A 22,426-nucleotide genomic window follows, 5' to 3' on the forward strand; every position below is an offset into this window, starting at 1 on the left:
CTTTACTAGAAAGTAATCTAACTCAATGCAGTGTCTCGGTGTTTTAAATCAAATATAGTATGTCAAATCCGGTGTTAGTGCGTATCATTATAATATTACGTTCACAGAACCAGATTTAAAACAATTACATAGGGAAATAATTGATTTAACGATTTAAAAGCAGTTTAATTATACTAATACAAACATAGAAATGCTATTTGAAAAGAAATAAACGTAAAATTATGTTGTATCCACATTGCGTTCAGCGTTTTTATTTTAACAGTGTCAATTTAAAAGTCATAGCACATCACATACATGGTTGATTATTCGTCCGTTCGTTTTTACTTACTTTAATCCGTACTATTTATTATATTTTAAATACAAAAGTCTGTCTGTCTGTCGCCTTTTCACAGCCCATCTTTTTAACTGTTTTTGACGAAGTTTAGTAGGTACAGAAATAGCTTGCGGACGGAAATTAGGCTACATTTTATCCCGGAAATTGTTTTGAATTCCCGGGATAAAAAAGTCCCACGGAATTTTAAAAAAACTTTGTTAAATAAAGATAAATTATGCAGTGTATTTATAATACATTAGAGGATGCCCGCGGCTTCGCCCGCGTGGATTTCGGTTTTTTAAAATCCCGTAGGAATTCTTTGATTTCCCGGGATAAAAAGTAGCCTGTCTTTCCCTGGGATGTATCCCATGTCTTTACCAAATTTCATTAAAATCGGTTCAGTGATTGGGCCGTGAAAGCGTAGCAGACAGACAGACACACTTTCGCATTTATAATATTAGTATGGATTTTATGTAAAGAAAAAACTAATACATTTTCTACTTGGTTTCATTAACTAGACACAAAACTGAATTACCTAAAAATTAAAACATGGCACCACTCCTGTGCAGGTAGATTTTTGAAACAGTTTATACTGAATACAATAATTATTGCACCGCGCGATAATGTGCGTGCTTTTTTTTTTTTAATTCACTATAGGTAAGCGCTTGACCACAATCACACCTGATGGAAAGTGATGATGTGGTCTAAGATGGGACGCGTTTACCTAGGAGGTGCCTATTCACTCTTGTTTTAAAGATACCCGGATTGTAAATGCTATGACGATTAAATTGACACTTTCTTACACAATAATGACAGTATTACAAGATTATAGACGACTAAATAAACTTGTAGTCTACAGATTTCTGTTAGAGGCTAGTTATTTATGAAAACCTTACTAATTCGCCCTGGGAAGCCTTTAAAATATGTCTGAATCTCTACAAATAAAAAAAAACTAGTCTATATTTTACCTGGTAGAAATGATGATGCAGTCTAAGATGAAAGCGAACTAACCATGGAAAGGACATAGCAGTTTTTAAGCCCTAATAGGTTTGTATGCGGCATCGAACTGGTACAATTAATCGCATGGCGGCAGGGCTTTGCTGGTGGTAACTAGCCACGGCCGAAGCCTCTCAGACCAGACCTGTGCCAATTTAGAAATTATAAAATTGACTCTGCCAGGAATCGAACCTGGGGTCTCGCGCTTATAAGACCACCGTGCTCACCACTGTGCTATAAAGATCGTCAAAAATTTCTGTGGTGACTAGAGTAAAATCAGCTCAGTATTTTTGAGATTAACGCTCTCAAACAGTTCATTCAATTTAACCCCTTCATGGTCAAAATTACACGGATTCGTACGAAGAGATTCGCTTCCTCGTTTCTGATACGCACTGCTAGAAAATGGAATGCTTTTCCAATTTCCATTTTACCTACTAGCTATAATATTGGTGCCATCATAAATAGGTACCTCTTAAGGCAGGCGCGCTCCACCTTAGGTCACATCATCAGTCATCACCTACTGTTTGGTGTTATTGGAGTCACGCGCAAGATTATAGGCATAGTTTAAAAATTTAACTAGCTGTCTAAACTCGGCATATTTTCTCAAAATCCTTTCTTAGTTAGTCTACATTAATCTACATGTCTCAAGTCTCTACGCCCAACAGTTTGAGTTGAACATTGATACTGTCACTACTATACAGGCATAGGCTTGCTTAACGACAGTTTTCCTTCACCTCATGAGTTTTAAATGACTTCGGAGCCAACTAAAACCTGAAGACACAGGTTCAAACCCTAATGCCGTGTCCGCTCCTTCACACACCTTTGAAAACATTACGCAAAACTCTCATGCATGAAGGCTGCCTCATGTTGTTTTCTTTCGCCATTAAAGCAAGCAAAACTCCGAAAAGATAGAAGCCCAGACCCTCTCAAATATCTGTTAAATCCAGCTGTTTTGAGCTGTATGTTTCGCCTGTCAGTCAGTTTCTACCTTTATTTAACAACTAGCTGATGCCCGCGACTTCGTTCGCGTGCATGTAATTTTTTTTAAATCCCGTGGGAACTGATTTTCCGGGATAAAAAGTAGCCTATGTGCTAATCCAGGGTACAATCTATCTCCATTTTAAATTTCAGCACAATCTGTCCAGTAGTTTTTGCGTCAAGGAGTAACAAACATACACACACACACACATACAAACTTTCTCCTTTATAATATTAGTGTGATATCCCTTAACCAGTTTCTACAACCTCGTACCAGAACGCTAAGTCCCTTGGCCGCACGGCAACATCAGTAGAGCGATAACTAATCGCGGCCGAAGCCACCAAACCAGACCTGAGTCAATTTCGAAAAATAAATTTCAAAATTCTTCTTGAAGTGACCTCCTACATTATAAAGCCCATTGGAGTCCTCACTCGTCAACCTATCATTTAAACTTGAATACAGCTTTGCCGAAAGATTTTTTACCTAGTTTCTCTCCTAAGAAAATACCCGTAGTATTTATTTAAAATATTTTGGCCCGTTTGGGTTACTTGGATTACTAACAGAAATTATTCCCTTAAATCTATAATTTTGTAATACTGTCTCCTGAAAAAGACACAAGAAATAACAAAAAAATATATATTTGAAAAGATGTGAAAAAGCTGAAGTAGTTTTTCTAAAGTACGTTTCTTAAATGTATGAAATGCAGTATGCTGCAAAAGCTATGTTTTTTATTTAAAAAAATATCATAAAATAAAATATAAATATCAAAGATTCCTGAATATAAATATAAAATATAAATAAATATCAAAAGACTAGATGATGCCCGCAGCTTCGCCCCACGCGGGCGAAGGTGAGATCCCCAGCAGTATCAGAATTGAGTAGGTGGAATCCAATTTTTTAATGAAACAATGTCACAAAGTTCCTCTATCTATAGATTAAAAAAAACGCAAATCGGTTCAGAAATCTCGGAGCTTTCGGTGTACATAGGTAGAAAAACACAACTCCCTTTTTGAAAGCCGGTTAAAAAAGTAGCCTATGTTACTCCCTGGTCAATCCTTTACTTGTCTGTGAAAATCCCGTCAAAATCGGTTCAGCCGTTCCGAAGATTAGCCTTTTCAAAAAGACAGACAGACAGACACAGACAGAGAGACAAAAAATTAAAAAAACGTGTGATTCAGTTATGGTATCGGTCAAATAACCTTAACCTTAATATTAAATAAATTACAGAAATTTATTTAACAGTATAGATACTATTGTTCAAATAATGACAATGTGCTAAATGAAAGGTTATTTCGAAATCACAGACAGATAATTGTATAGATTTGCAATTATGAAAAAAAATAGGCGCCATATCATAACCCTTCCTTTTGGCTTTGCCGCAGTCGGGTAAAAAGATTATTAGCCATGCTAATCATGACTACTCTCCTTTGCCCTCCAATTAAGCGTAAAGCTTGTGCCAGCAGTGGGTACGACAATAGTGCAACGGGTGGGGTTTGAACCGCCGACCTTTCGGAATTCAGTCCGCTCCTCAACCGTTGAGCTATCGAGGCTGAAGATTTATATACTTTGTTGTCGTATTCTTGACTGCTGAGGGTTGTGACCCGTTTCCATTTATCCTATAATGGTAGGAGTTCTCTTGGGATAATAATGCGGTGGGTTCCCAGATCCTTCCGCGTACGACTCAACTAAGACGAGATTTCGGCTCTTAGGTTAATTTACACTTTGACTTTGCTCTGACTTAAGATTGAGTTAAAACGAGACAGATTTATGTGAGAGATATAGCTCTGTCTCGTTTTAACTCTGTCTTAAGTCTAAGCAAAGGCAGAGCGCGCTCTATAGATCTCACCCTTAGGTTAATTTACTACTATCAGATGTTAGTGATAATAACCGGGACCGACAGCTTAATGTGCTCTTTGAGGCACTACTTTTTGTAAGTCGGTCAAAATTTAAATTTTTTTTTTTTCTTTTGATTTAATTTAAGTTTATTTTATAGAATTGTCAATTAATATTATTTAATAAATTAATTTTATTAGAATTAAATACCTAATTCTTTATGTAAATAAAACAATTACATACAAATACACAAAATATATTTTCGCGAAAAATAATACAATACAATGTTTGAATATATAAACGCAGCTTTTCCACAACTTTTCAAAGCGACCTTGATATTGCGTTCATGTCAGATCTATGTTACCTTTGTCTTAAGCCAGCGTTACACATAGCGTCAAATCAACAAACGAGGCATATTTAATTTTATGGACCTTAAGACGTATGGACCTTAGGGTCCGTTTATACATATACATTGGCGTAGAGAGCATTTTAAAATGAGTTTATAATATTGACATTGAAATAAGCTTTTTTACCTACATTAACTTAATTATTTTGTTTAGAAATCTTTTTTTTTTTGCATTCACACTTATACAGGAAACAATACAAGATACATAAGGGTGCAAAGGGGGCCTTACTGCTAAGCAATATCTTACAGTCAACCTTTGGTTGATTAATTTCTGTACTGATTGACAGGAGGATGCTCAGAGAATGCTCAAGCATCCTCTTGTCAATGTAAAAATAAACCTTATTTCAATGCAATAAAACTCAATTTTAAATACAACTACAGTACTGCCCTCCGCGCCGGTATATCTAATCGGGCCCTAAGACTCAATATGAAAAGTCAAGTCTAGCCACTGGTTCAGAAAGCAAAATCTGTTGAAAAAACACCGGCAACAAACTCAAATACTTTTAGGTGCGGTGGTAAATTTTAATGTGCCATCTCATTCAAACATCATTTCAAATCTTTGCGCACATGTGTAGTGCTGACTTAACAAATAATTATTATAAAAACGTATTCAAAACTAAAAACCAATAATAAAAAAAATGGCGTCGAATACAGAACCTCCAACAATAAGTCTTTTAATAATAGCTTACTTTTTATTTTATTTTTATTATTGTTTATTTCTTAGTGTATGAGAAAGTATACTTAATTTCACATATCACTAAGGCAGAATGGTTGTTTGTATGATAGTAAAAACAAATCATAACCACTCTATATTAAAGTAAAAAATTATAACAGCCCTGTATTTGAGTAAAAATCGTAACTAGAGTAAAAAATCATACCAGCTCAGGATTAGAGCAAGAACCATAACAGCTATGCATGAGAGTAAAAATCGTAACAGATCTATATCATAGTAAAAATCATAACAGCTCTGCATTAGAGTAGAAATCATCACAGTTCTGTACAAGAGTAAAAATTATAACCATTCTGTAGTTGAGTAAAAACCATAACCATTCTGTATTAAAACATAAATCATAACCACTCATGCCACTCATGTCTTAATAGACAAAATTATAATCTAACTGTTCTGTACTCAAGTAACAATCATAACCATTCTGTGATGAGTGAAAACCATAACCGTTCTGTAGTTGAGTAAAAACCATAACCATTCTGTATTAAAACATAAATCATAACCACTCTTGCCACTCATGTCTTAATAGACAAAATTATAATCTAACTGTTCTGTAGTCAAGTAAAAATCATAACCGTTCTGTGATGAGTAAAAACCATAACCGTTCTGTAGTCGAGTAAAAATCGTGACTCACACCTTCGTAAAGTAAAAAATCATAAAAAGTTTTCTAAAGATAAAAATTAGTACTATTTTATTAGTCAGGTAAAAATCCAACATGAACACATCACCAAAGTCACTAGGTAAAAAAAACTAGCCACTTACGTTTGACTGATGGTTCTCCTTCAGACACCTTGGTCTTCTTGGCCTTGGAGGTGGAAGCCTTGGCCGCAGCACGCTTCTTCGGTTTTTCCTCGACTTTCTCCACCTTTATAGGGACTTCGTATTCTGGAAAACATATTTTTCGTTGTGTCACTATGTTTTCCATGCTTACACATATTTCAGATCAGATTAACATGTAGAAGGACTAGACGATGCCCGCAACTTCGTCCGCGTGGATTTAGATTTTTATAGATCCCGCGGGAACTCCGGGATAAAAAGTAGCCTATGTCCGTCCCCGGGATATAAGCTAACCCTGTACCAAATTTCGTCAGAATCGGTTACACTGTAGGGCCGTGAGAAGGTAGCAGACAGACAGACAGATAGACAGACAGACAGACACACTTTCGCATTTATAATATTAAGTATGGAAGTATGGAAGTATAGATATGCTGTCATTGCAACATACAGCTTAAACCCCTAGGTCTAGAAACCTGCAATTGAACTCACAACCTTCAATGACTTTAAAAAAACTGGTCAAGTTCGAGTCGGACTAACACACAATGGGTTCCGTACTAGCAACGTTCGAAAAATAACTTATAATTTTTTTTGTGATAAAACCATTCATGGTTTTCGGATTTTTCCCTTTACTTGTTCTATAAGACATTGCTACATCACACTACAAAATACAACATGACTCATGAGGTTCTAAGTTGCCAAAAAAGCTATTGGGGTTCTCTGTCAAGAAATCTATTGGTGTTCTCTGTCAAGAAATCTCAGCAGCCCCAGCTCGAAATTTGCAGAGTTACATCCACATGCTTTGGAAAGTATTGGTCCTACACCTGATCTATCTCCGGTCGTGTCGGATTGCCGTCCATCTGACTATGAGAGTAAAGGAATGGCGAGTGCACCTGTGCACTAAAATCTTCCGTGCAGTCGCTAGAATCTGTTGATTTGCTGCGTGGCTAAAATTATGTCAGTAAAAATAAAAGACGTAAATAAATCGGTCAAGTGTGTCATGATTCGATTAAATTACTGTTTAATAATTCCATCACTATTTGAAATTTTGAGCAAATCTTGTTTGTCCATAGTCAATATTATTTTGAAGTGGCAACTTTAATAAATAATGGCAATACAATTTTTATGTTGGTAATTTTGCGATATATTTGAATTGACGAATAGCAATTTGGCGTGTGGATTTTAATCAAAATGGCGTTAGAGTGGTAGGGATATTTTGGTGAGAGATACGTTAACGAGGAGTGCGGGATTCATTACGTGTGGCTCTTCGACAGTTAAAGGACTCTTTGAGTCAGTACTGTGAAAGTGATTTTGAGTTGCAGTGTATTTTGGTAAGTCCTCTTGTATCGTTCCAATTTGTAAAGATACTGTGAATTTACATATGTGTGGATATGGTTGATTAGACGGTTGAGAGAGTAGTTCCAATTTAGTGTAGGGTACCGTCGCCCAGTTACTTGTTATTGTAATCAGAGTTCTACAGGTCAGTGATAGATCTAGTTATAGAATCCTGTGGTGTTCTATGAATCGTAACAAGTGTGAGTCGGATTCACATACGAAGCGTTTCGTAATCCGTACTATCGTAAAAAAAGTACCACTTTAATGTTTTATTGTTTTTCATTGCCATTTTAAAAATTTTGTTATATGTTGTTATAGCAGCAATAGAAATACACATTCTGTGAACATTTCATCTCTACCTATTACGGTTCAAGAGCTACAATCCAGCTGACAGACAGACAGACAGATGGACATCGGAGGTTTAGTAATAGGGTCCAGGCACCCTTCGCGTACGGAACCCTAATAAAAGTATGCACAAAGAAATGATTTTAATTATTTTTTCCCTAATACAAGTTAGCCCTTGACTGCAATCTCACCTGATGGTAAGTGATGAATAATGATGCAGTATAAGATGGAAGCAATCTGACTTAGAAGGCGTAAAACCCATACCTATGATCGGTTTCTACATGGCATCCTACCTAAATGTGGTATGGCTGGCAACTAGCCATGGCCAAAACCTCCCACCAGACCTGAATAGAGCCAATTTAGAAATTATTTTCCAGATTGCCCCTGCCAGGAATCAAACCCGGGCTCTCCCCTGTGTAAGACCACAGTGCTGTCTGCAAAAAAATATTTTTAAACTAGCTGATGCCCGCAGCTTCGCCCGCGTGGATTTAGGGTCTGAATTCCCGTGGAAAAGTTGTCACAAAGTTCCTCTATCGATTAAAAAAAAAATTACGCAAATCGGTTCAGAAATCTCGGAGATTTCGGTGTACATAGGAAGAAAAACACAACTCCCTTTTTGAAAGTCGGTTAAAAAAGTAGCCTATGTTACTCCCTGATCAATCCTCTACTTGTCTGTGAAAACCCCGTCAAAATCGGTCCAGCCGTTCCGAAGATTATCCTTTTCAAACAGACAGACAGACAGACAGACAAAAATTTTAAAAACGTGTGATTCAGTGTTGGTATCGTTCAAATAACCATATGAGCTTAATATGAGGTAGTTATTTCGAAATTACAGACAGACACTCCAATTTTATTTATTAGTATAGATGAAAATTAAAGAGTTCCTACAGGATTTTTGAAAACCCACATCCATGCGGCATGGCATCAGCTAGTATTTTTTTTTTTTTTTAATTCACTATAGGCAAGCGCTTGACCACAATCACACTTGATGTAAAGTGTTGATGTGGTCTAAGATGTGACGCGTATATATTTTATAAAGCTAAAGTTTGTTCTGCAGATTTCTGGTTGTAGGTACAATCCCTCTTCTGTCTCGCAGCTATGACCCTGCATGACCCTGACTGTATGAAATATTTGTAGGCTGTGTGTTCTAGACTCACCCTGACTGGAGAAGTCATCGGCTGACAAATTAGAGTCTTCATCTTCAAAGCGCGAAATCTCCATTTTGATGCCTCCCGCTGTAAATAAAACAGTTAGTTACAATCACACTAATATTATAAAGGCGAAAGTTTGTATGTGTGTGTGTGTGTGTGTGTGTGTGTGTGTGTGTGTGTGTGTGTGCGTGTGTATGTTTGTTACTCCTTCACGCAAAAACTACTGGACGGATTTGGCTGAAATTTGGAATGGAGATATATAATATCCTGGATTAGCACATAGGCTACTTTTTATCCCGGAAAATCAAAGAGTTCCCACAGGATTTAGAAAAACCTAAATCCACGCGGGCGAAGCCGTGGGCATCGGCTAGTCCTTCATAATCTCAAGCTTGCGCCGGCCCACTACTGAGTACCAGTCTTTTCAGAATGACAAGGGCAAAGGCCATTATCATATCTGACCAAGTGGGGTTTGGCAGACTCTCAGGCATGCAGATTTACAATGTTACAAATGTATTGAATAATCAAACTTAAACATTTCTAGCTTTGGAAGTGCTGATTGTCCTGGTGACAGGGATACCTAGATAAACTATAACTACCTACCCATACTATAAATGTGTTTGTTTGTCAGTTTATCAGTTTTCCAAAAAAAAATTATCACACTAATATTATAGGCGAAAGTTTGTGTGTATGTGTGTGTGTGTGTGTATGTTTGTTGTTACTCTTTCATGCAAAAACTACTGGAGGCTGAAATTAAGAATGAAATTAAGAATTAAAAAATATCACACTAATATTATAAAGGCGAAAGTTTGTGTGTATGTGTGTGTGTGTGTGTGTGTGTGTATGTTTGTTACTCCTTCAAGCAAAAACTACTGGACTAATTTGGCTGAAATTCAGAATGGAAGGAGAATATACCCTGGATTAACACATAGGCTACTTATTGTCCCAGAAAATCAAAGAGTTCCCGCGGGATTTAGAAAAACGTAAATCCACGCGGATGAAGTCGCGGGCATCAGCCAGTTTTCAAAAAAATCAGAGATCCCTGCGAAAATAGTAAGCTACCTGTGTGAAACCAGGGTCTGGAGTAAACTATATAGTAAGAATAGTACTAGTAGTACGTAAGTACATACGCTTGAAACTGGACTCCTGCATTTTCTTTTGGAACTGCTCCTCAGTCCTCTGCACTTGCTGCTTGAAGTTGCACGCATTGCGAAGCTGCGTGATGCACACCTCGCATATGCCGCCATTGTTGATATCCTCGGACACTGACAGCTGGTGGGAAAAAAAAAATAATTATTGAGCTTTTTGAAAGTGGCCAGGTTTATATGAAGATTTTTTTTAAATTCTGATACAAGCTAGCCCTTGGCTGCAATAAGTGACGATACAGTATAAGATGAAGAGGGTGAACTTTAGAAGTTGAGTATGAGTATTATTAAACAGTTATCCTTAACAGTTTCTATAAGGTGTTGGCGTACCGGAACGCTATGTTGCTTATAGACATGGCTTTGCCACTAGTGGTAACTAGCCATAACTGAAGCCTCCATTAGGCTAAACCAGAGACAATTAAAAAATTATGAATTCTCCAATTGTTCTCCACAAATTGAACCCACACTGGACTAGGATAAAATAGGCCTTCGAAATTTGTGTCCACTCGTATGAAGTCGCAGGCGTAAGATAGTATTGCATAAACAACAGACATTAGGTATCTGGCGGCACAGCTTTCCCGGTAGGGTGGTAACTAGCCACGGCCGAAGCCTCTCAAAAGACCAGACCAGGGAAAATTTAGAAATCTTAATATTCCAAATTTTTTCTGCCCGGATTCGAACCAGGACCGACAACAGCGCTCACCACTGCGCCAGAGGTCGTCAAAACGTCACATAGAGCAAAAATGGTGAGTTCTTTCTTTATGCACTACTAGAGGATGCCCGCGGCTTCGCCCGCGTGGAATTCGGTTTTTTTTAAATCCTGTAGGAACTCTTTCGATTTTCCGGGATAAAAAGTAGCATAATATGTATTTCCCCGGTATGTACCACAAGTCTGTACAAAAATCATTAAAATCGGTTCAGCGGTTGGGCCGTGAAAACGTAGCAGACAGACAGACAGACAGACACACTTTCGCATATTTATAATACTAGCCGATGCCCGCGACTTCGCCCGCGTGGATTTAGGTTTTTCGAAATCCCGTGGGAACTCTTTGATTTTCCGGGATAAAAAGTAGCCTATGTCAATTACAGGATATTATCTATCTCCATTCCAAATTTCAGCCAAATCCGTCCAGTAGTTTTTGCGTGAAGGAGTAACAAACATACACACACACACACACACACACACACACATACAAACTTTCGCCTTTATAATATTAGTGTGATTAGTGTGATTAGTATGGATATGGATGCATACCTACCTATACTCATTACATTGATGGACCCAAATCAATAATCTTTTTATTTTTTCTATACATAGGTACCTACAGCAGCTGCAGCTAATAGCTATATATAGGTATGTTGTAAATTGCAAGGAAAGGAATGTCGGCATATAAAACTTTAGCACAATTGCAATGATTTATTATTTTAATACATTTACATATGGAAATCATGAAATATAAAGATCAATAGTTATGCGTAATTCTTACGGTTATATCGAAGCAATCCTTCAACATATTGCCGTAAATTTCTTCAACACCCATCCATTGGTAGGGCACTTGGAAGTCTTTGAAACTGCCTTCGGTCGCGCAACACCGGCACATACCGTCACTTAAAACACCCTCCATTATTTCTAATTACACTAGCTTAGCATTAAAACTTATTTAACAGTAAATAAAATGGAATAAAACGATAAAGTAGCAAACGACGCTACGCGATCGAAGCTCCGCCATTTTATAAAAGGAAGCGGTACCAAAACGTTCGGGAACTAGAAAAATCAATACTTTCTACACAATATCACTTCAAAATTCCTTTGTTTTCAAAGAGTTTTGTAGAAGCTTCAATAGGTGGTTAAAGCGTTCCTAAGGCGAGATAGATGTAAGAAAATATATGATAGATCTTAAATTTGCAATACTGTAAAGCTTTTGGCTCATAATTTTGTCAATTGAACTTTTTTTGGGTTATGTCGATTACATCTTAGGTTAAGTTTTTAAACGGTTTACCGGAAACTCAATATGTAAGAATCCAGGACAAAAAAACATACGACCGTCGACCATAGACTGTCAAATTGTCAAAAAACAAAAACAAAATTGTCAATGTCACGAAATGTCACAAAAAAACAAGAAATTCTGCTTGCAGATTTTACCCAGAAATTCCTCATAAATTGCTTGAAAATTGTGTAGAAAACGAAGTTAAACTCATGAGTTCTAGTGCTTTATGCCGGTGCTGCCTGGCGCGGCCGCCGGATAAAGACTTGAAGTCGCTTTACATACGACTCGGGAAGAGCGAAGTGTATGGAGAAATGTTAAAGGAATGTTTCGAAATTCAAGTATGTAATTAAATATACTATAAATTACTAATCTATTGTTGACTAGCTTGGACCCCAACTTCTCTCACACAGCCAGTGAGATACCCATAAAAGCAAAATCTTGATAAATATTTTCTGTAGTGGTCAACTTAATATTTGAATTAAAACTCAATTTTACAGTCTTTTCTCCATCTACAGAAATTTAATACATAGTGAATTAATTTGAGTTGGCTGTTCTATATACATTCATCAGTACCCTTTCTACTCTTAAGCTTATAAGATTTTGATGAATGAAGTTTTTGTTGGCATAAGATTTGCCATGTCATGTATTTAACATGTTGACAAGTCCAGCTTGTGTGGAAGGGCCAGGGTGTCAACATGTCACATAAATAAAAAAGTTAATGTTTGTGTGTTCATATTCTATGTGGGTTTCTTTAATTTTCTTGTCATGTATTGTTTTTTTTTATAGTTAAAACTTTGTACAGTTGTTATTGGTGATTGTGTGAAGGTTTCTGCCTCAGGACCATCAACATACAATAGGTGGTGCACAAATCATTCCAACCACAAGTTTTATTCACTATAATAATCTGCCAAAACTGACAATCAAAAAAAACTGTGTTGTACAATGTGCAACACAAGAAGAAGAAGATTTGTGTGGTGTTGTGTGTCTTTGGTGTGTATTGCTTGCTTTTCCTGCTTCTTTAGTAGGAGGAAGGTGGCCAGTGCATATCACATGCTGCTTGTTGTTGTACCATACAGATTCTGTTTTGGTGGATTATAGCAAATTTCTTCTTCTTTAATTGCTGTCTCCTAATGGAGGTTGGCAACCATTAGGGCTATCTGTACCTTGGTGCCTGCTGTGTGGGAAAGAGATTGGGTACTATTCATTTATAGCGAAATAAGCTTGTAGAAAAAAGCGGTGATAGCCTAGTGGCTAAGAAGCCTCCTAGTAAGCACAGTCTAGGGTTCAAACCCAGGGCACATATTCTAACTTTTCAGTTTTGCTTTAATGATGAAGTAAAATATAGTGAGGAAACCTACTTGCCTGAGAGTTCTCCATAGTGTCCCAATCTGCTCTTGACCAGTGTGGTGGGCTACAGCCAAACCCTTCTCATTTTGAGAGGTGACTCATGCTCAATAGTGAGCCGGTGGTTGCTTGATGATGATAATGAAGCTTGTGGTTTCTTGTATACCATAAACCTTGGCTTATCGGTGTTTTGTAGGATACCAGCCGATGCCCGCGACTTCGCCCGCGTGGATTTAGGTTTATTGAAATCCCGTAGGAACTCTTTGATTTTCCGGGATAAAAAGTAGCCTATGTGCTAATCCAGGGTATAATCTATTGCCATTTTAAATTTCAGCCCAATCCGTCTAGTAGTTTTTGCGTGAAGGAGTAACAAACATACACACACACACACACACACACATACAAACTTTCTCCTTTATAATATTAGTGTGATTATGTACTACCTATATCTTTACTACTAATAATGTTGTTTTCATATGTGTTCATCGTCATAATTTCAGTTCTCGCTAGAGGGCAGTGACAGTGGCATATGTGATGTGTGCATCGCCAGACTGCGGGACGCGTGGGACTTCAAACACCAAGTGCTGCAGTGCCTGGCCGAGTTCCAGCTGAAGCTGACGGAGATCAGTGAAGATAAAGGTGATTACAGTATATGGAGTTGTACTTGTTACTCAGACTCAATTAGTAAAGGAAAGCACTGTCGCCTAAGACACAGGTGTTCACAGAGTTTAGGCAGTGGATCAGTAATTTGTGTCTAGTTTTGTTAGGTTTTACTAAATTATTCTAAACTAGCGACCCGCCCCGGCTTCGCACGGGTGGACATTTATTTTTTCTATTTTCCGGGATAAAATATAGCCTATACGGATTCGGAAGAATCCCTCTAAGTAATGGTAAAAGAAATTTTGAAATCGGTCCAGTAGTTTTTGAGCCTATTCAATACAAACATACAAAAATACAAAGGTTTCCTCTTTATAATATTAGTATAGACTAGGGAATGCCCGCGGCTTCGCCCGCGTGGATTTCGATTTTTTTAGATCCCATGGGAACTCTTTGATTTTCCGGGATAAAAAGTAGCCTATGTCCTTCCCCGGGATGTAGCCCATGTCTGTACCAAATTTCATCAAAATCGGTTCAGCGGTTGGGCCGTGAAAACGTAGCAGACAGACAGACAGACACACTTTCGCATTTATAATATTAGTATGGATTAAATTAGTTGTAAGTGCCTTAATAAAAACTATATAATTAGTAATTAGTATTTTGTGAAAAACTGCTTTCAATAAAATTATTTATTTACTTGACCTCTATATTTACCGCGCCGCGTCGCGTAGTTGCGTGTCGCGCTGCGTCCAGTGTGTTGGGACCTTAAGGGGACGCTGTACGCTTGACCGAAATTGCCGGTGCACGTGGATAATCTGTTTGCTATTTCACTTGCCAGCGTATCTTTATATCGTGGATCTCTTTCTCACACAATGTCAACAGGGCTCTCTCCGTCACTTACTCCATACAATCGTAGTCCCAATTTCATTTGAATACTAAGCAACCAAAGTCCATGAAATGCAGACATATTCTAGAAACTAATATCTGCGCGTGTGGTGTTTTAGATTTTTTTTAAATTTTAATTTTAAAATTACAGGGGCTCAAAGATTTGTATGTGAATTTTTAAGACTGCGTAACTTTGAAACCGAATATTTTAACGGAAATCTGGAAAACCACAGGCATAGATATTAGTTCCCGGAAGGTTTCTACAAAATCCCATTGAGTATGATTGGTTAGTATTCAAATGAGAGACGAACTACGTTTGTATGGAGTGAGTGACAGAGAGACCCCTCTTAAAGACCTAAGCTAAGTTAACCAATCTATCCCAATAAATAAATCTGTTTCTATTTTCAGTTGAATTGGCCAAAATCAAAGAAGAATACTCCGATGCAGAGGACAATGGTATTTATTTTTTAGGTAAGATTGAAACATATGATTGATTTTTTTTTTAAATATATCACTATTTTTTTTTTGCAAGGAACCAAAAGCTTAATTTGCTATAATCTGCTGAAGCAAATCTGTATGGTGCAACATGCAGCATGCGATATGCATCGCCCGCCCTCCCACTGCTAAACATGCAGGAAAAGGCAGTCACCAAGCACGAAATCTGCACCACCACCACGCAGCACCACACAAATCCCAAAACCAATTGACGAATATAAATTTAGCAGTGGTAAATTTAAATAGAATAGAATAGATTTTTATTCAAATTGAACTTTTACAAGAGCTTTTGATTCATCAAAATAATACTAAAAAATTTGTTTGTTTAGTAACTGAAACCGTTTATTATTGTGTTTAATTATTTTTTATAATTCCTATATAATAATAATAAGTTTCTTTATTAGGGTGAAAACCCAAAAAAAAATATACAAAAATGAAATAATATTATATAATAAAAATAATATCATTTAAATTAAATTCAAAATAGCACACTGGAGGTGAGCAATTTTGAGCTATTTTCTGTTTGAATCTCGAATATGAACTATATGAACAGGCTTTTTTGAATCAAACCTTACTGTGTGTTACTATGTGTGTATCTATCTGTGGCATCGTAGCTACTAGCTTCTAAACAATTGAACCGATTTTAATTTAGGTTTTTTTTTTGTTTGAAAGGTGGCTTGATCGAGAGTGTTCTTAGCTATAATCGAAGAAGATCGGTTCAGCCGTTTGAAAGATATCAGCTCTTTTCTAGTTTTCTTCGAGGTTTTTGTGTTGGGGGTTTTTTAAATTTTGGGTTATTAAACTTTCTTCTTCTTTTCTTGCTTGGTGGCTTTTTGTAGTGCCTGCACAATGCACTTCGCCAGTGCATTGTGCAGCGAGTAGCGTGAGGGAGGCACACAGATTTTTAAACTTTATCTTTGACTACATTGTGCGCGTTATTTCGTCCGTATAGGTATAGGTTTTAAAATCCTGTGGAAACTTTGATTACAGAGCCTAAAGAAGAACTGTCAGACTTCGAAGATCTCAAAGACAAAGATAAACTCGCGGAAATCCTCGGTCTTGACGATGTGCCACTGAAGAGAAGAAAAAAGGATAGAACTGCCAAGAAGAGGTTACTTCTTGATAAAAAGAGTGGTAAGATTTCTTTACTTACTGTACTCTTTCATACAATTTTATTGGTAAAAAGCTGTCTCGGCCTCTCTCTCTGTACTGTATTCCTCACTAGCTGATGCCCGCGACTTCGTCCGCATGGATTTACGTTTTTCGAAATCCCGAGGGAACCCGTTTGATTTTCCGGGATAAAAGGTAGCCTATGTGTTAATCCAGAGTATAATCTATCTCTGATCCAAATATCAGCCAAATCCGTCCAGTAGTTTTTGTGTGATTGAGTAACAAACATCCAAACATCCACACTTTCACATTTATAATATTACTAGAGGATGCCCGCGACTTCGTCCGCGTGGATTTAGGTTTTTAAAGATACCGTGGGAACTGTTTGTTTTCCAGGATAAAAAGTTGCCTATGTCAATTACAGGGACGCAAGCTACCTCGGTACCAAATTTCATACAAATCGGTTAAGCGGATGGGTTTTTAGGAATCCCGTGGGAACTCTGATTTTCTGGGATAAAAAGTAGCCTATGTCCGTCCTCGGGGTATAAGCTAACCCTGTACAAGCTTGCTGCAGCATTATGCTGAGTGGGAGACCTATGTTTGGTCACATGTGACACATTAATTTTAGTACATTTTAGCTCATAAGTATAATATTATGTAGTATAACTCAATTAGTTTTAAGATACATTGTAGTTTTACAGTGACCTAATAAAAAAAAACTTTCTTTCTTTCTGTACCAAATTTCGTCAGAATCGGTTAAACTGTTGGGCCGTGAAAAAGTAGCAGACAGACAGATAGACAGAAAGACAGACAGACACATTTTCGCATTTATAATATGGATTTTTTAAATTACCCAATAAACTTTTTATTTTCAGATCGCAAATCGAAGAAACTGGGCAACAAAACAACTACAATCAAAGTATCCCTCCGAGCGCTGTCCGAAATAGAGAAACTCAGTGTCCCCAACATAAGGTTCATAAGTGAGAACCAAAAACACAGTAACAACGTGCAAAACCTCCTCAAATACTCAAACTGTACCCCGTTCTCCAACAAAACTTTATCAGGAATAGTCTGCGCCTATTGCAAGGAAACATACCCTACCCCCGAAGAACTTAGGTTACACAGTCAAAAACATAAAAAAGAGGAACTGAACTTCAATAAAAGACTAGACAAAAGCAATCTATCAATAAAAATGGATATAAACGACTTAAAATGCACTTTATGCGAACAAAACTTCGATATAATAACTAACTTGAAAAAACATCTAACAAAAGACCACGATATAAAATTTTACCCAGACATCAACGATTATATAATGGAGTTCAAACTAACCGGCGGCGATTTACTAAACTGTGCGTTATGCCATTCAACTTTTGAAACATTCAAAATGCTGCTTCAACATATGAACGGGCATTACAGAAATTATATATGCGAAGTGTGCGATTTAGGTTTCATAAACAAACACAGGTTAAAAAACCATCAGAGGACGCACGAAATTGGCAGTTTCAAGTGCAATTTTTGCGAAAAAGTCTTCAGTACGCGCGTCAGAAAAGTTTGCCACGAGAAATACACGCACAACACTAATGCCAGATACACGACAAACTGCCCACATTGCGATCAATCATTCACTAGTTATTACCAACGAAACAGACATATGTTCAAAGAACATAACATAGCCGCTGCGACATACAAGTGTAACATATGTGATAAATCGTTTATATTAAAATCAAAATTGACGTCTCATATAAAAAAGGTACATTTAATGGAACGAAATCATATTTGTCCCGAGTGTGGTCAAGGATTCTTCATCAAACAGTCACTAGACGAACATATGATCAAACATAATGGGGAAAGAGTGTTCAAATGTACGGTTTGTAGTAAAGCATATGCGAGGAAAAAAACCTTGCGAGAGCATATGCGAATTCATAATAATGATAGAAGGTTCAAATGCGGCGCATGCGGTCTGGCGTTTGTGCAGAAATGTAGTCTTAAAAGCCATATGCTTTCTAACCATGGTCTCACGCTTGCTGAGTATGAAAATGCTAAAAGTGAGCTAAATAGTCCTGTACATGGAGTATGAGAACGCTAAAAGTTTAAATATAGGTAAAACCTATCGAAGAACACACGAAATCGGGAATTAAGTGCAATTTTTGCGAGCCTTTAGCACACGGGTTAGAAAAGTTTGTCACAAGAAATATATAAGCAATACTAATACCAGATACACAAATCCGTCCATGTGGCACATGGTCTGGCGTTTGTGCAAAAAATGTAGTCTTAAAAGCCATATGCTTTCTAACCATGGTCTCACACTTGCTGAGTATGAAAATGCTAAAAGTGAGCTGAATAGTCCTGTACATGGAGTATGAGAACGCTAAAAGCTTAAATATAGGTAAAACCTATCAAAGAACGCACAAAATTGGGTGTTTAAGTGCAATTTTTGCGAGCCTTTAGCACACTGGTTAGAAAAATTTGTCTCGAGAAATACACAAGCAATACTAATACCAGATACACAAATCCGTCCATGTGGCACATGGTCTGGCGTTTGTGCAAAAAATGTAGTCTTAAAAGCCATATGCTTTCTAATCATGGTCTCACGCTTGCTGAGTATGAAAATGCTAAAAGTGAGCTAAGTAGTCCTGTACACGGATGAGAATGCTAAAAACTTAAATTTAGAATTTTTGATTTATTTGAAATGTTCTTTATTGCACTATACATGAGGGTGCAAAGGCGGCTTTATTGCTGAAGCCAATCTATTACAAGCAACCTTTGGTAAAGAATTAAATGATATGAAGGTTAAAAACCCATCAAAGAACGCACAAAATCGGAAGTATTTTTACGAAAAAGCCTACAGAACACGGGTTCAAAAAGTTTATCATACTAATGCCAGAGTGCAGGCACTCAACAGAGCATATGCAATATATGCATATTCATAAAAATAGTGATAAAAGGTTTAAATGCCATGCCATGAGATAAAATAAATTTTACTTGGATATATATTTTTTTTCAATTAGACTTTTACAAGTTCTTTTGAATCGTCAAAAGCATCTACCACTGGTTCGGAATGCTTTTCCTACCGAGAAGAACCAGCAAGAAACTCGCCGGTTGCTCTTTTCAAAGATTTGATATACAATATTATGCCATGTATAAAAGCAATTGAAGTCCCGCGCATTGCTGGAGCGAATTGCAGGTCAAATCCTCGCTCTTTTATCATTTACATAATCTTTGATTGAATAATATGCTTTTCTCAGGAGCATAATTTTTAATAGATTTTTTGAACCTGTGTTATGGTCAACTATCGGTAATTTTGGGCTTCTAAACTGATGGAAACTTCAAAAATTTTATAATTAATAATACTACCTGATATAATTAATAAATTGTTGGATAAATGTCACAAAATTATGGTTGTCAAGTTATTCAAGTTGCCTTCAAACTACAGAAATATAATATATAAATGATGAGATGAGATGTAATATTATATTACATCTCAGTCTGAACAGTGAGTATTTCAAAGTAGGGTGAGCGATATTTGTATATTATATTATATTTCCGTAGTTTGAAGGCAAATATATTTCAAAGTTATACTTGTAATATATAACATTTTATGTTAACAGGGCTCTCTCCGTCACTCGCTTCATACAATCGTAGTTCCAATTTCATTTGAATATTAAGCAACCAAAGTCCATGAAATTTTGCAGACATATTCCAGAAACTAATATCTGTGTCTGTGGTGTTTTAGATTTGTCTAAAAATATGTAGTTTTAAAATTACAGGGGCTCAAAGATTTGTACGTGAATTTTTAAGACCGCGTAACTTTGAAACCGAATATTTTAACAGAAATCTGGAAAACCACAGGCATAGATAGATATTAGTTTCGAGAATATGTCTGCAAAATTTCATGGACTTTGGTTGCTTAATATTCAAATGAAATTGGAACTACGTTTGTATGAAGCGAGTGACGGAGACACCCCTTTTAAGATTTATGTAAATAGTAGCAATATAGTATGTACTTATTTCATAATATTATACGGGGTTTAACCAGAACGCTAGCAAAAACTTAGCGTTATTATTATACTACCTTAACACAATCCAATGCCAATAACCATTTGCCTTATCTTGTAGTTTTAGTGATTTAGCATATTTGAAACCCGCATTGTATAGCGTGCTAAACTCGGATGCCCCACCTACGTAGGTTGCCTGGTAGAGATTGCTCCAAGCAATAAGGCCGCCCTTGCACACAATTGTTTTTTCTGTTTTCTTCTTTTTGTGTTGTGTTCCTTTACATGTGTTTTTGTGTGCAATAAAGTGTTCTATCTATCTATCTATCTATCTACGACGCGGCATTGACTTACCTATTCGACCTTACCTTACCTTGGCCTATTTATGGAACGTGCGTTGACCTCTAGCGTCATTCAGATGTTTTATTTGCAATATATTGTGAACTTTTAAAAAATACAGGATTTTTTCGTGGTTTTTTTATGGTATCATATCAGTAGTCATCAGTATTATCACCTGTCTTCGTTTTTGCTAGCGTTCTGGGTAAAACCCATGTATAGTTTTTAAGATATATGTATAGGCCACCAGGGGGCGCTGCAGTTATTCTGGATTTTCTTTTTTTTTTTCATTTTTTTATTTGTCTTGTTTCTATTATTTAGTAATCGACAAAGCTTTGAAAGCGCGTTGCCATTCCAAAATAAATCTTAGACCACATCATCACTTTCCATCAGGTGTGATTGTGGTCAAGCACTTGCCTATGAATGGATAAAAAAATAGTGGCCACATAATGCATTAAATAAACAACACTGGTACAGATTCTGAGGATAACAGCTAAATAGAGTATTTGCAGCCTCTTCTTACTAATGTAATATGAAAGGGACAGACACAGTTTGACAGTTTTTTTTAAATCAGAGCTGTCAAACCTCGTGACTAAGCTTTTGTAGCGTGAACTAAAAAGAGTCTTTAAATGTAAAATTCATGTTCTGTCCTTTTTTAGCAATATTAACAGGAAAAGGATGCACATACCTACTCTAAATTTAGAATAGAGAAAGACAACAGAGTATTTATTTTACCAACTACTTAGGTAGTTAAAACCCGCGACTTGATCTGCATATGTTGTGATTTTTATAAATCCATTGATTTTCTTTCGGGATAAAAAGTAGCATCCCGGGATGCTAGCCATCTCTATCACATTAATATTATAAAGACGAGAGTTTGTGTGTATGTATGTTTGTTACTCTTTCACGCATAAACTACTGAACGGATTTGGCTTAAATTCGGAATGGAGATAGATTATACACTGGATTAACACATAGGCTACTTTTTAGTCCGGAAAATCAAACAGTTTCTTTGGGATTTTGTTGTTGTTTCATCCAAATCTGTCAAACCGACGGGCCATGAAAATCTAGCAGACAGACAAACAAATTTTCGTATTTATAATATTAGTATTAGATTTAAGTACCTATGTTTAAATATTTAATTCTTCCGATTAATGCTTAGTTGATTATAATTATTATATTATAACCTAACAGTTAATGTTATAATTTTGTTACTACAAAATAAAGAATTTATTTATACGCAAGTCTTTTCTGATTTATTTACCTACCTTGTCTCGAAAATATCCTAAAATCTAAAAATGCTATTTACAAAAACTGGGCAAGTGCGAGTCAGACTCGCGCACCGAGGGTTCCGTACCACAGAAGAAGTAAAACGGTCACTTTTGTTAACAGGGCTCTCTCCGTCACTTGCTCTATACAATCGTAGTCCCAATTTCATTTGAATATTAAGCAACCAAAGTCCATGAAATGCAGACATATTCTAGAAACTAATATCTGTGCCTGTGGTGTTTTAGATTTTTCAAAAAATATGTAGTTTTAAAATTACAGGGGCTCAAAGATTTGTTTGTGAATTTTTAAGACCGCGTAACTTTGAAACCGAATATTTTAAAGGACATCTGGAAAACCACAGGCATAGATATTAGTTCCCGGAACGTTTCTACAAAATTCCATTGAG

At 36.6% G+C, this 22,426-nt stretch overlaps 2 protein-coding genes across 12 annotated transcripts in view; one reads left to right on the forward strand and one right to left on the reverse strand.

Moving 5' to 3' along the window:
* The window catches only part of LOC123878545 (zinc finger protein 260-like), a 32,673-nt gene extending 20,913 nt beyond the window's left edge, over positions 1 to 11,760 (reverse strand). For 4 of the 6 annotated variants that reach the window (XM_045925774.1, XM_045925777.1, XM_045925778.1 and 1 more), the window contains exons 1-4: positions 11,489 to 11,760; positions 9,987 to 10,128; positions 8,866 to 8,943; positions 6,017 to 6,139 (exon numbers count right to left, since the gene is read on the reverse strand). In XM_045925774.1, the coding sequence (XP_045781730.1) occupies positions 6,017 to 6,139; positions 8,866 to 8,943; positions 9,987 to 10,128; positions 11,489 to 11,626 (481 nt within the window). In that variant the 5' untranslated portion in view covers positions 11,627 to 11,760. The remainder of the gene's footprint in view (positions 1 to 6,016; positions 6,140 to 8,865; positions 8,944 to 9,986; positions 10,129 to 11,488) is intronic. The other 2 variants (XM_045925779.1, XM_045925776.1) reach the window with 1 other exon arrangement.
* Positions 11,761 to 12,098: 338 nt separating this feature from the next.
* On the forward strand, positions 12,099 to 19,489 carry LOC123878551 (zinc finger protein 354B-like). 6 transcript variants are annotated; one of them, XM_045925821.1, is made up of 7 exons: positions 12,099 to 12,327; positions 13,834 to 13,972; positions 15,224 to 15,286; positions 16,301 to 16,444; positions 17,296 to 18,500; positions 18,744 to 18,786; positions 19,031 to 19,489. In XM_045925821.1, the coding sequence occupies exons 1-5, from the start codon at positions 12,199 to 12,201 to the stop codon at positions 18,498 to 18,500; spliced, it is 1,680 nt and encodes a 559-aa protein (XP_045781777.1). In that variant the 5' UTR covers positions 12,099 to 12,198; the 3' UTR covers positions 18,744 to 18,786; positions 19,031 to 19,489. The 6 variants fall into 6 exon arrangements, with proteins under 6 accessions (XP_045781777.1, XP_045781778.1, XP_045781775.1 ...); XM_045925822.1 differs by having other exon boundaries at positions 17,296 to 18,492; positions 18,736 to 18,778; positions 19,023 to 19,489; XM_045925819.1 differs by having other exon boundaries at positions 17,296 to 18,492; positions 18,736 to 19,489.
* The last annotated feature ends 2,937 nt before the right edge of the window (positions 19,490 to 22,426 follow it).

This window comes from Maniola jurtina, chromosome 26 (genome assembly GCF_905333055.1).
Source record: "Maniola jurtina chromosome 26, ilManJurt1.1, whole genome shotgun sequence".
NCBI lineage: Eukaryota > Metazoa > Arthropoda > Insecta > Lepidoptera > Nymphalidae > Maniola > Maniola jurtina.

Coding starts and splice junctions, on each gene's coding strand:
- LOC123878551 (XM_045925818.1), top strand. CDS start 12,199: ATGAGTTCTAGTGCTTTATGCCGGTGCTGCCTGGCGCGGCCGCCGGAT. Junction 12,328..13,833: donor AGGAATGTTTCGAAATTCAA/GTATGTAATTAA, acceptor TCATAATTTCAG/TTCTCGCTAGAGGGCAGTGA. Junction 13,973..15,223: donor GGAGATCAGTGAAGATAAAG/GTGATTACAGTA, acceptor TTCTATTTTCAG/TTGAATTGGCCAAAATCAAA.